The sequence below is a fragment of the Leptonychotes weddellii genome, chromosome 3 (genome assembly GCF_054177405.1).
Source record: "Leptonychotes weddellii isolate Sample4059 chromosome 3, ASM5417740v2, whole genome shotgun sequence".
NCBI classification, from domain to species: domain Eukaryota; kingdom Metazoa; phylum Chordata; class Mammalia; order Carnivora; family Phocidae; genus Leptonychotes; species Leptonychotes weddellii.
The window spans coordinates 18,585,653-18,599,256 of NC_138371.1; the positions used below are offsets into that span (position 1 = coordinate 18,585,653).

General features: G+C 54.5%; 1 protein-coding gene across 2 annotated transcripts in view; it reads right to left on the reverse strand.

Moving 5' to 3' along the window:
- Positions 1-7,846: 7,846 nt before the first annotated feature.
- The window catches only part of IGFBP2 (insulin like growth factor binding protein 2), a 23,809-nt gene continuing 18,051 nt past the window's right edge, over positions 7,847-13,604 (reverse strand). For both annotated transcript variants that reach the window (XM_081813637.1, XM_081813638.1), the window contains exons 2-4: positions 10,659-10,888; positions 9,761-9,901; positions 7,847-8,347 (exon numbers count right to left, since the gene is read on the reverse strand). In XM_081813637.1, the coding sequence (XP_081669763.1) occupies positions 8,183-8,347; positions 9,761-9,901; positions 10,659-10,888 (536 nt within the window). In that variant the 3' untranslated portion in view covers positions 7,847-8,182. The remainder of the gene's footprint in view (positions 8,348-9,760; positions 9,902-10,658; positions 10,889-13,604) is intronic.

The following is a 13,604-nucleotide window of genomic DNA, read 5'->3' on the forward strand; positions in this document are numbered from 1 at the left end:
AGCAAGGATCTTCTTGACTCCAGGCCTTAGGCTCTGGAGTTTTCTGTGGCCTCAAGACTAAATGTTGTCCCACCCACCCGCCCAGCCAGCAGTAGGCCTCTTCCCATCCCCCTTTGACTCATGCCTCACTCTAGCAGGGAGCCGATTACCTGTCCTTCCCACCGGGGCCAGGTGATTGAGGGAGGCCTCACCAGGACTAATCCTCCGTCCCCCAGAGCTTCCCTACCCACCTGGGCAAAGCAGGGCATCCGGGACAGAAGAGACTCTAAAGTTTCTCAGACAGCCAGGCCTGGACAGACAGGCCTGGGGACATTCAACCCCCCGACAGGGGAGGACGGGAGGCCCAGGAGGCCCTATGTGGTCTACCTCCTGTCTCCTCATCCATTTTCCCATCACCATCTCAGTGGTCTCCATGGTAATCCTGCAGGGTCAGCCCCTTCCCCTGGGGAGGTGGGCCCGACCACGGCTCGCCCACCACCTAGCTTCTTGGCAGCCACACGGCTACCACGCCCCTCTCAAGGGGGCTCGGGGCTGCCCGTCTCCATCTGTTCAGCACCCCCACCCCCAGAGGTCTGCGGTGCAGGTGGGAACTTCAGAGGGACATGGGCCAAGGAGAAGCAAGCCTTGGGCTCAAAGAGGACATTTTTGGAGAAAGGAGGCTAAGTTTTGAGAAGTGGTGGCAAAGGGGATGGGGACTTGCCAGCCAGCCACCTGGGCGTTGTACTGTCTTTATTTTTAAAACCACTAAAGTGCAAGACTTACTTTTGCACTTTTCTCCATTTTTGTTTTCTCCTAGGTTTTTGTTTCTTTTTATAAACATATTTTCTTGGTTTTCTAATGGAGTATATCTCTTAGCCCTTCTCACAGACTCTGGCCCCCTCTCTAACTCCTCACTCTGGATGGGGAAAGGGAAGGTGGAGCGCATCAGCCGCCTGCGCCATCCCCACCCCCAACTTCTCTGGTCCCCCCCTCCCCCGCCACCAGCCTGAGTCCCCAATCTCCCACCGCCACCACCACACAGTAGCCCACATGGATAGACAGTTGTCAGACAAGATTCCTTCAGATTCCGAGTTGCCTACCGGTTTTTTTTTTTCTTTTTTGAAGACAGCAATAACCACAGCACATATTACTGTAGCTCTCTGTAGTCTTACGTACGTACATATCTTAGCTCTATTCTCTCCCTTTGTTTTGTTTTCGACTTTTTTTTTAATAAATGCTCATAATCTTTACTGGTGAAAAGGATGAAAAAATAAATCGACAAATAAAACCAGTTTGTGGGGGGAAAAAAAGCAGAAAAAAAAAAATCACCTGAATGCAGAGGGGCTCGCCTCCCGTTTAGCATTTTGTACCTGAGGAAATAAAAAAAAAAAAAAAAAAAGCCAGAGGATCTCACGTTTTATTAAAAAAGTGAAGATTGCTGTATACTATTTATTCAACTTATAATTTATGTTACTCCTTGATCTTTGTCTTTTGTCATGACAAAGCATTTATTTAATAAAGTTATGCATTCAGTTAGCCTGCGTCAGCGTCCTCCGAGGGCCCAGGGAAGGCAGGTGAAGGGTGAGAGGCACACAGGGGTCCACTCAGGCCGCACTCCAGAGGGCAAAGAGAACAGACCAGGCAGAAGCAAGGCCAAGGGGAGTCCCCAGACCCGGCCTCCCATCCAAACCTGGGTGCCCCCTTCTCCATCCGTTCAAAATATCCCATTGAGTTCATGTATGCAATGTGTTTAGGGCAGCAAGTGGTCAGTGCACGCTCAGCTGCTGCTTTCACTATCCTCATCATCCCTGAATCCCAGCCCCTGCTCTTAAGTAAAGTGGCCTTAATCTACCCTTCAGCCCATGATGGGTCTCCTTTCCTTGGAGAGGATTTTCAGGAAGGCATTTCTAGAACATTCCTCAGTTGCTTATTCTAATGCTTCATAAACTCTTAACTCCTGGGAACCTCTGGGCCGATATGAATCCTGCCGCCCGCTCCTACCCAGCCCCCAGCTGTCTCTGCCCAGTGAAGAAGAAACCTATGAACACCCTGTGACTCTGACTTAACCTTCCAGCCATTGTCCTATGTCTGCCTCTCCTTCCTCCTGGGCCCCTTCTTCCCAATCTCCACGTGTCCCCTTCACTTGTGGGGTGCAAAGCAGCACCCTGCCCTTTATGCATCCCCCCGACGGCACCCTACAGGGCCTCCCGGTCCTCAGGCCCAGCACCCCCACTCTGCCCAGCCCAAACCCCAGCACCCTGCCCCATCCGAGGCATGGGGCCAGTAGAGTAATTGGGAGCATCCCAGCCTGGCAAGGGGTTGGCCTATTGCTGGGCGTGCATCTTTCTGAAGGGGTCACTGAAACTCTCTTCTCTGGGACCCTTCAGCAGTACAGTCCCTCAGCCAGCGCCCAGGAGTAAAGGCAAAGACGGAGCAGGCCCCTTGGCCTTGCCTCTGCCTCGTTGCACTAGGAGGTACAGAGAAGGATCCGGAGTCTTCCCACTTTCCTTTGCAGGGGGGTTGATGAAGGGGCTCAGGAGGAGTAGCATTCGGAAGGCTATGCTGGTCCAGCCACCTGGCACCACCTGCCCCACGACTGTCTCCTGGCCTTTCCATCGGCAACTGCTCACCCTACTGCCACCCACATGCTGCTGGGGTGGGTGGGGGCCAACCAGGCGTCTTCTCCCCACTGGTCCTCCCTTAGGGCCCACCTCAGCCGGACCCACTCTCCCATGCTCCTCTGCTGCCCTTGGGCCTCCTCTCTGCCCCCGACAGCCCTCATCTGTGAACTCCCTGCTCATCCATGAGGTCATCTAGGATTCCAGCTCCTGGCTGCTCGGCCCCTTGCCCCACCCTACCCCACACAGCTCAGGGGTCATCAGAACAACCCACACAGCACTCCAGTGATCAGACCCTCACAGGGTCTTTGTGACCCAGGAGGACTGGGCTGGCACCCACAGCCTGCTCATATGCCACCCTCCCCACCCCCAGCATGCCAAGCTGGTCCAAGGCCAAATTCCAGAGACACTGCTCCTTATGCTCTTGACTTCACCAGTCTCGTCTCCATCTCCTCAAAGCTCAGAAGCCACACGCTGAGCCTCAGCGCTCCACGTGGAGAGTCTGAACACCCCACTCTCCCACTCTGATCATAGTCTATATTACGGTGAGAAACCTGATGGGGGCTGCAATGTCAGCATTTTACTGATGGGAGAATGAGTCTTTGGCCTCCCCATTCTATTTCCCAACCCATCAAGCCTCTCTGGCTTTGCCCCCTTCCCTAGGGAGATGAGACCCAGGGCTCCACTGTTTGGGTCTCTCCCGCCCTGCAGCACCTCAACCCTGGAGAAGCCTCACCAGCCAACCCTGGCACTCACCCTGCTGAGCCCTGATGGAGAAAGTCTCACCACAGTGAGGGCTTATCATCACGGAATCCTCAAGATCCAAATCCTGCCTGAGGAACCTGCTAGAGTTGTCTCGCTCTCACATCCCCTCATGTCTACAACACCCTTTCATGCTTCTCCCCATACTGCCTTCTCCCCATCAGAGAAAAGCAAGACCTGCCTGTGAGAATATCCTACCTTCCCATCCAAACCCCTGTGGAGTCAGCCAGAAAACCACCACCCTGTTCCCCTCACCCAAACCCGTCTTCCTGTTTCCAAAGGACAGCCCTTCCCACCTGCCGCTCCTGCCCCTTCTCCAACAACTCCCCTCTCCTGCTGTGTGGGTGATGGAGAGCGAGTGAAGGGGGCACATAGGAACAGCATCTTGTGGATAGAAACAATGGGTCTTGTTCTTGAACCTGGATGTCAGCATGAGGGTGATGGGAAAGTCAAATGTGTCTTCTCCACCCAGTGTCCTCCAGGCAACTCCAATTCAATGTGCCCAAAACTAGACTCATCCTGTATGCTCAGGGACCTTGCCTATCTTATCTCACACCTTACAAATTACAAGTTCAAAAACAAGAACAACATTTGAACTCATCACTTTTCCTCCTAAACTCTTCCCTCTTCTCTCCCCATATGCCTCCTCCCCTTCTGGTTGCAATCCCAGAGGATGGTACCAGCCAGCATCCACCCAGCTGCTGTAGCCTGACCCCTAGTGTCATTGCGGACTCCTCAGTTACCTGCTACGTCCAGCAAGCGCCCAGGTCCCAGGAATCAGCCACCTCATTGAAAACTCTCCCATCTGACCTTGCTCCCCACTTGCCCTGCCTTGTCCAAATCACACTCCTTTCTCACCTGGATCACTGCCGTTCCTTCCTACCGGATCCTCCTCGCAGATATCACAGTAGAGATTTGCTTTCTGAAACACAGATCCTGTCAGGCCCATCCTCTGCTTAAATGCTGTCCTTTCAGTCTAAAGCGGAAACCTCTCAGCAAGACCCCCAAAGTCCTTCCTGATGAGCTCTCCTCTGGCTTCCTCTCCAGCTGCTTCTCTATCCACACCCTCCCTCCGTCACAGAGAGCCTCAAGCCCGCGTATGGCTCGTGCTCTCTCTGACCGAACCCCACCTCCCCCCTACACACCCCAAATCTTCCCTGTATCCCTGCTTCCTCCCTACAACAGTCTTTGCACCCCCTGTGGGACAATATCTATGCAGATATTCCTCCTAAGGGTACCTGGGCACACCTCCGTCCCCTGGTCAGGGCAGACTTCCGTGGCTGTTTTGTCCACTACAGTGTCAGCCCACAGTCTACTTCATCTTCACACCCTAAAACCCAACCACGGAGCCTAGGATGCAGGACTAATTCCACTGAGGCAGCATTTACTATATCACAGAAGTGACTTTATATTCTCAAAGCAATTCTTTGAAATAGAAATTATCCCAATACCTAAAGATGAAGTAGATGAGGCTCAGAGGTTAGGAATGTGTCCAAAGTCACGTAAGTCATAAGTAGTAGAGCCCAAATCCTGTCCAAAGACTGCCTTACCTCCAGGCGCATGCTCTCACCTACCACATCAAATGGAGCCAGTACTCAAGATGCATCTAACACCCGTGGTCGCTGCAAGTGGTGGCCCTCCAAATCCAGAGGGCTTAAGAACAGGGCCGGCTTCCCAGGCATGCATCCCATGCAGTCACGCAGGGCCTGTGCTTGGCTTAATGCTCTGCTGTCACTGTCTTGACATTCTTAATAATTTCTGAACGAGGGGTTCTGAAGGTGCCCTGATTTCTACAAATTGGGTCACGGAGAAATTGGGTGATTCCATGCATTAGAATTGCCAAGAGGGCATGCCCCAGTACAGATTCCCAGATGCCTTCCCAAGGTTCTAGCTCAGGTAGCCTGCAATGACAGGTCCCCTGCTTCTGTGAGTTTAACAAACACCCACAATGGACTTCTTGGGACCACGGCTTAAGCAAAATGACCCTCGGAGGGCAGGCGTAAACTCAGCTGCAGTTTCCTGTGCTGCCCCAAGGTGGCAGTATAGCCCCAGTGTTTGTCCACAGCCGGGCAGTTCCAGAAGGCTCCAGCCGGCTTGACATCCTCAAGATCCCTGCCCAGCCATCTTCCCACTTGGATGCAATATTTTCCCTCAGAAAAGGTTTCTAGGGCATACTATCCATCCATCAGTGGGGTTCCTGTAGCTAGAGCCACCACAGAGTGCTGCTCGCACACCCATAAAATCCTCCTCTTCGGAGGGTTTAGAGGACAGGGAGGCTGTGGGCAAGTGACATAGAAACAGGCAGGGAGGTTGTGATGTGCTCAAATGCACTCTGCAAAAATATTACAGAGACGACCCGAGTCGGAGGCCTTGGGGCGTGGGGGCTGGCATGGTGTTTCCATCTCCTCAAAGCTCAGAAGCCACACGCTGCAACGGCCCCATGATAACCCCTCCCATTTTATAAGGTCCTCTAGTTTTCAAAGCACATCCACAGTCTCACATGGATATCACCCTGCTATTTGAGGCTGAGATCATCCCCATTAGACAGATGAGGAAAACTGAGTCTCAGATAAAGCGAGTTATGTAGCTCCAGGGCAATAAAACAGCAAGCGGTGGGACGGGATTCAAACCCAGGTGTCCTGACTCCAGCATTTCCTCTTGCCCAGCTCGGCATGAGAATCACCTGGGAACCTTAAAACCAACGAGCCAGCCAACCAACCAACCTATCTGGGCTCCACTCCAGGCCAATCAGATCAGACTCTCCGATGGCAGGGCACGGACATGAGTATTTTAAGTGCCCCAGTCAACTCCAATGTCAGCCACGGTTGAGAGCTGCTGTACCTGCCGGGTCAGCCAGCACCATCTGCCCCGTCCCGACAGAGGACACCAGCTCCGGGCTACAGCTGAGGGGCACAGAGAGGGGTGGCAGGAGCACCCTCACCCGTGGATGAAAGAAAATCAGACCCCAGGGAGGGACGGCTGACCCACAGGGGGGCAGATCCAACCCACGTCCAGAGTGCCCTAGGCTCTCTCCAGGCAGCCTGCCCTGCTTCCGCCCAGAGAGGGCAGCATAACCCGGGGTTGAGCAGCACTCACACTCTGGAGTTAGGGGTCCCAGCCTGGGCCATGGAGGTTGGGCACCTCTGTAGATTTTTCTCTTCATCTGTAAAGTAGAGCGAATAGTGCCTCCTTTATGGATTCATGAGGACTAACTGAATTAACTCACTTCCAGAGCAGCAGACCAAATGGCCTAGCTAAATGACCAAATGGCCGGCTGGCCTTGGCCTTGGCCTGGTGCAACCTAGAGCACTCTGGCTAGGGCAGGTCTGCTTTGGGGGACGTGGTTTTCTTCTAAGAGGAGAAGCTCATCCCCCACCGCCACCACCCGTGAGGGCCCCAAGTGTCTCTGCCTCTAGAAGGAAGGTCAGGAGGGATATGGGTGGAGCAGAGCCACCTCCCTTCGCCTCCCGGCAGGAAAGGGTCAGACTCCAGACACGGAAGAGGGACTACCGTGAAAGGTGGGGCTCTGTGCCCTGTGCTAGGGAGAGGAGGGAGCGGAGCACTCCTTTCCCTGTGGCCCACTGCAACGTCGAAGAGCCCCCTGCAATTCGCCAGGGGTTAGGGGCCCCCAGAACACGGTGGGTTGAGCTCTCGCATAGAATTCTGCTTCAGACATCTGCCTTCGGCTCAGGTCATGATCCCAGGGTCCTGGGATCAAGCCCCGCATCGGGCTCCCTGCTTTGCGGGAAGCCTGCTTCTCCCTCTCCCATTCCCCCTGCTTGTGTTCCCTCTCTCTGTGTGTCTGTCAAATAAATAAATAAAATCTTTAAAGAAAAAAAAATTCTGCTTCAGAAATAGGGTCCGCATCTGCGCATGTGTAGTCAGTCTTCGTTAAGGTTGCTGTTCTAGAAGCCAGTTACTTGGGCCCCTTGGAGAGCAGCACCTGAATTCTCAGGCAACAGTGTGGTGGACATGCTGGCGTGCACCAGCCCCGTTCCCTTTCCTTGAGGCCCTGGGGCTGTCACCCCCCCACTCCCCCGCACAGAAGGGAGCTCTCCTTATTTTAGGGGCCAGAAGACCGCAGTTGCAGGGTCTCCCTGTTCTGCCTCCCTCTGTGATGCACCTGAACTTGGGAGAGAGAAAGGCACTCGCTCTACCTTCCTCCCTCAGTGCCCACCCAGGGGCAACCGAGGGGCCCGAGCTTCATTCAGCTGGGAGTCCAGGGGGAGACACCAGATTCCTGTGGTTTTACTGGAGGATTTCGCCTGGACTGGGGGCTTTAAGTTTCCCTAGGCCAAGGCCACTTGAGGGAGGACATTCCCCTTCCTCCTGACCCATCCTTTTCATTCCCAACCCAACCAAAGCTGTGCCTGCCCCTTCCCAGGCCCTGTTCCCAGGAGTCAGGGACAGAGCTGGACAGATGAGACAGGCAGACCCCGGATCTCTTTCCCAGGGAAGCCCCAAAGACTCAGGCAAAAGACACACGGTTTATTTTTCCTTCCTTTAATCTTAAGCAAAAGAAACACGGGGGTTCAAAAATAAAAATTTCTTTTTCCCCCCTCCCAAGCCTTGCCCCCAGCTCCACCCCTGCAAGCACCCTTCCTCCCCAGCTGGGACAGGAGAAGGCGAGGGTGCAGGCAGCTCCCGCTGGGGAGGGGGAAGGCGGGGGTGTGCCGAGCTCGGTGCTGGTCTTTCCAAATATAAATACACGTGTCAACACTCCTGGAAAACCCTCCCCACCCACCACGCAAGGCTCTCCTCTCTCTGCCAGTGTTTGGAGAGGGGGTGGGGGCGGGGGGTGCCCGGCACCGGCTGGCTGGGGGTTACTGCATCCGCTGGCTGTGTACCCCACGGGCCTCCTGCTGCTCGTTGTAGAAGAGATGACACTCAGGGTCCCCCCGGATGGTGGGGGCTCCCTGGATCAGCTTCCCAGTGTTGGGGTTCACACACCAGCACTCCCCACGCTGCCCGTTCAGAGACATCTTGCACTGAGGAGAGAAGAGGACGTGCAGAACAGCCCTGAAGCCAGCCCCTCTCCTTCCCTTCACTCAGCCTGAGGTTTGCTGAGCAGCTCCAGGGCGTGCAAACTAGCACTGCAGGGCGGTGCTGAGAAACCCTGACCAAAATCCTGACCATGCACCAGCGATCTCGCGAAAATGCGGATTCCCCTTCAGTAGGTCTGGAGCAGGGCTGAAACCGCTTGGCTAACAAGCTCCCACGTGACGCGGGTGCTCCTGGCCCACGGACCACGTTAGCTAGGTGTTGGGGGATGCCCAAGTTGGAAAGACTCCGTGCCCACCTGCAGGGAGGTCCCCCCCAGTGCAGGACCCAGCAGACCGGGGTTTAGTTATAGTGTGAAGTGAAAACCGCATGTAATAGCAGTCAACACTCGCACGGCCCTAGTGTGGGCCCTGCACTGTGGGAGTCATCTACACGCTGCTCACTTACAGTTCCTAGCTCTCATTTTTTAAGTTAATTTATGTATTTATGTAAGTAAGCTCTACGCCCAATGTGGGGCTCGAACTCACGACCCTGAGATCAAGAGTAGCATGCCCTTCCGACTGAGCCAGCTGGCGCCCCCTACCGTTCATTTAATCCGCACAACCGCCTTATGGATCAGGTACCATTATTTCAGCACTTTACAGAGGATCAGAAGGAAGCACAGATAGGTTAAGTAACTTGCCCAGTGTCACACAGCTAGTAAGAGCCCTAGCTGAGATGCAGAACCCAGCCAATTCCTGTCCCAGGGTCCCTGCTCTTCCCCATAAACTAATTAATGACCATGGAAAATCCCTTTAGTTACCGGGAAGGGACAGGACACAGCCTGTTTTTCATTAGCAGAGATCACTATTTCTTCCTTTGAGCTCCAAATGTGGTAGTCGGCTTACACTTAGAGGACACGTGTACACACAGCTTTGAACTAGACTGGTATTTCGAGGGGCAAGATGCCTGCCTGGGCTGAGGGAGGTAGGGAAGTGAGACCCCCCCGGGGCGGGGAGGGGGTCAACAGAGGCGATTTCTCAATGGTTTAAATCAGTGATTTGGGAAGTGTGCTCCATGGACCATCAGCAATCCCTGGGACTTTGTGAGAAATGCAAGCTCTTGGTTCTGGAATGGTAAGGCCCAGGAGTCCCTGCCAGGAGATTCTAATGCTCAATAAAACAGTGAGAAGCATTAGTGTAACCCCGCATCGCTTCTCCCAGGGGCTCCCGCCCAAGTTGGACACCAAGAGCTGATGGCAGGTAGCCGAGGAAGTAGAGTCAGCCTCCGACAGGCCTGGCAGCTGGTATCCCCATGCCCCCCTCAGCTCTCAGACCCCAGGGGATGATGGGGGGCGGGGGGGGGCAGGAGCAAGGCACGGCCGGGGCTCGGGGCCCAGGGCCAAGGATAGCCTCTCTCACCTGTTTGAGGTTATACAGGCCGTGCTTGTCACAGTTGGGGATGTGTAAGGAGTACAAGTGCTCCAGAGGGCCCCGCTCATCTGGAAGGTGCATGGTGGAGATCCGCTCCAGGACCTGGTCCAACTCCTGCTGGCAGGGGGTCTGTGGGCACAGACAGGGACAGACAGGCAAAGAGGATGCTCAGAGGGAGACTGCGTTCACGGAACACTGGTCCTGGGTACAACCTCAGAAAGCAGCTCATGCGCAGGGAAGGGATGTTCCCCCGGCCACAGAGCTAGCTGGTGGAACCAGGGACTTCCGAAAGTGCTCACTAACATGTCATCGTGCTACACCCCAGCCCCTAAAGAAAGTCACATGGATGGGCGTTTTCACCCGTCTTTCATTCTGTGTTAATGGCTTTCGGGGGCCAAAATGGGATCTACTTGGAAAGGTGAATTCAAGTGGCAGTCTCTGGAGGATGTCTACCCCGACCCAGTGGGCCAACCTCCATTCCTTTCCATCAACCCAACCAGGACCAAGACCCAAGACAACAGAGCTGAGCTGGAGGGGCTGGGGGGGGCAGCCGAGTGAGAGGAACACATCCCAGCAAGCTCGAGCAAGTTCAAGTGAGTCCATGTCCATCTCTAGCATCCATCTCCTTGCCTATGTCCTGAAGCCAAGCAGAAATGTGGAGGTGTCAGAAGGACGGGACTTCAAGAACCCAGATACCCAGGCTCTTTCATAGCCAAAGATACTGAGGGCCCCGAAAGAGACCCTGATGAGCCTGAAGGTCCCTGAACATGCCAGTGGCAGAACCAGAAAGGAAAGTGCTTTGCCTACAGTAGGACATGGATGGTACTGGGTGTCCTCCCCCACCGAGAGACCTCCCACCCCTCCGAGCAGACCCGGCCCCTCTGACCCTGGCAGGTGGCGGCCGCAGCTTCTTGGGTTCATCCAGACCAAGGTGATGCTTGCCCCCCTTGCCCATCTGCCGGTGCTGCTCGGTGACCTTCTCCCGGAACACCGCCAACTCCTTCATGCCTGACTTGAGGGGCTTCCGGCCAGCGCCGCCTCCACCGCCCAAAAGGTTCACGGTCCCATCCACGTGGTTCTCAACCAGGCCTCCTTCAGAGGGCTCGTCGCCATTGTCTGCAGAGAGAGGAAGGGAAGGAGAACTCTAGGTGCTGTTTCCAGAGCGGTGGGGCCCCCAGGGACGGTCCGAAGCCCTGAAGATGGAGATGATGGATACCCACGCGATTGTGCTAAGCAACTTACAGATTGTGCTAACCAATTTCAGTTTTGCGGCAACCCATGGTGGGGGGCGCTACCCCAACTTCGACAGATGCGCAAGTCAGGGCACACAGAGACGGAGACCACGAATCTGGCATGGGAACATGGGCCCCTCTGACTCCAGCAAAACTCCTGGGAGGCTTAGTGGGTTCTGCCTCCATCCGGAGTGGTGCCGAGGAGCATGGAAGGAGGAACGTGTCTGCAAGGTTCTCACCACGGAATGGGCTTAAGTCCTTCTGGAGCCATCATTCTCCCCTAGAAAGACCTCCCAGCTTCACCCGCCAGAACCTCCAGGTGAAGGTCTTCATCATCTGTGGCCTAAAAGGGCACAGATTGGGTCCGTTTTTTAAAACTACTGCCAGAGATCCCCGGGCCAGGCCATGTCTGGTGAGGGAGTGAGAAGCGGGGAGAGCCACCACCAGAATCTGCAGTTTCTGACACCCCTATTACTCTTCATCTGCCCACCTGCCCCCTCCTCGTGGTGCCCTAATGACTCAGGCCCAAAGCCGCTCCAGGACTGCCCCCAGCGGCCCGGACTCGTTCCGTGTCTGTCCACGCCTCTCCTCTCCAAGGAGCACCTGTTAAGTCTCTTTCAACCTTCCTAAACCACCAGTCCCTCAACAACAGGGAGAGGCTCCTGCTGAGTGCACAGCTCAGGTGGAGGGGGCCAGGAGAGCAGCCCCCAGCTACCACAGGCTCACGCTGGCTCAGGTCGGTCCAGCCAGGGGAGCCCCGCGGAAAGAAGGGTGTGGAAGAGTTGTAACCAGGGAGACAAGTCCTCACGGGCTCTAGGAGGGCCGGGACTCAAACAGCCCCTGTGGACACAGCAGAGCCAACAGGGCCTCGGACCATGGCCCCTGGAGCCACTTCCCTGCAGGTGCAACAAGACCTAGACGTGCAGGGGGGGTGTCTCTAAACAAATTTTGCACGTTTTCTCTTCCCTTTTGTGTGCTTTCAAATACTTACAGTCCCGATAACCTAACTGAATGGCTCTTACAATATTTCTACACAAGGGTCTCAGGTGAGGCACTTAGGACCCAGTGGTCCCCTCCGAATTCGGGCACAGCATGGTGCACTCAGATGGCCACTGTCCTGGGCAGTGTTTCACGGTAGAAAGAGCTGACCTGTAAAAGGGGGGCCATGATGCCCGCTCTGGGTTGTTGCAAGCTGTGGCGTTCATGGGCTCCCTCGCCGACTAAGGGATGGGGACACTCTTGCGCACCCTGGGGAACTGACATATGCTTTCACGGGGTGTGCTCCAGAAGACCCAAGCGGAGTCCGGCCACCTGACTCCTGGAGCCAGTCCTCACCAGCTGAGGCTGCATTCCTTTAGAAAGCCAGCATGTGATCTCCAGACTAGCAAGCCCTGGTTGGTAGGACATGCTCGGGTTAAACCCCAGCTTCCCGACTTTTTATACCAGCTGTCTTTGTCCAGCACATACAATGTCTCCGTGCTTCCATTTTGTTATCTGAACTGTTAGATACAGGACGGCTGAGAGTATGTTACAGGTAAAGCCGTTAAGACAAGGCCTGGAACACAGAAACCCCGTGTCCTGTTGGTGATAGTACTTTGATGATGACGAAGACGGCAACTGCCTCAGTTATCCGTCCTCTGCTCCCTCGGCAATGTGGAACCCGACCAAGAACCAGGACGCAGAGGAAGAGAAGCTTCTGAGCATCAAAACAGCGGTCACTACATCTATGCGTCATCAAGTTCAAGTGCTTTCCTCACAAGGTGCAGGGACACTCAGCCCAGGAAGAACACTGCCGGTTCACAGGAGCACGGCTCCAGCAAGCCTGGTCTCTGGATGTCTGGTTTCCAAGGCCACCACAGAATAAAATCAACAAAAGTAAAAGGAGAGAGAAGGAAGGCCTGTGGACAGTGGTGAGAAGTATCAAAAGGCAGGGAGAAAAGAGGACACTAAAAAAAAACAAACATAAGAACTTTGGGGATATTTAGTGCATCACAAACAACTCTACACCCACCGATGACCCCTGAGGACTTCCATATCATGTAGCCCAAGACAAGAGTTGTGTGGATAATGACGATGACCTTGGGATGTCCAGAAAGGGGAGAGGGTTAACATGTCACGTATTCAGCATTTAAAAAAAAAAAACGACTTCTACCCAAAATTGTTAAACTTTAGAAAAATAAAAATTGAAATATTTAAATGAGTAAGCCCTCTGAAACCTGGAAAATTCTCTCTAGAATGGCTATTTCCCCAGGGGCTCTGGGTAGCCTGGGTTTTGCCATAAACAAACACACCACAGATTAAATCCTGTTCCAGAAGCCCCAGCACCACCCGCAGGGGATGGCCTATTTGAAGCATCTGCTACCAAGCTGGATGGGAGTTCTGTACCCCCATGTTTGATTAGACCCATCCACCCACCCCAAACTTTCATCAAGCACCCTATCTCCCGACTTCAGCACTACGGACACTTGGGACCAGGATTCTTCACTGGGGAGATGTCCTTTGCATTGCAGGATGCCAAGCAGAATCCTGGGCCTCTACCCACCAGAGGCCAGGAGCCCTCCTGAAGTTGTGACAACCAAAGATATAGCCCCGGGGAGGCA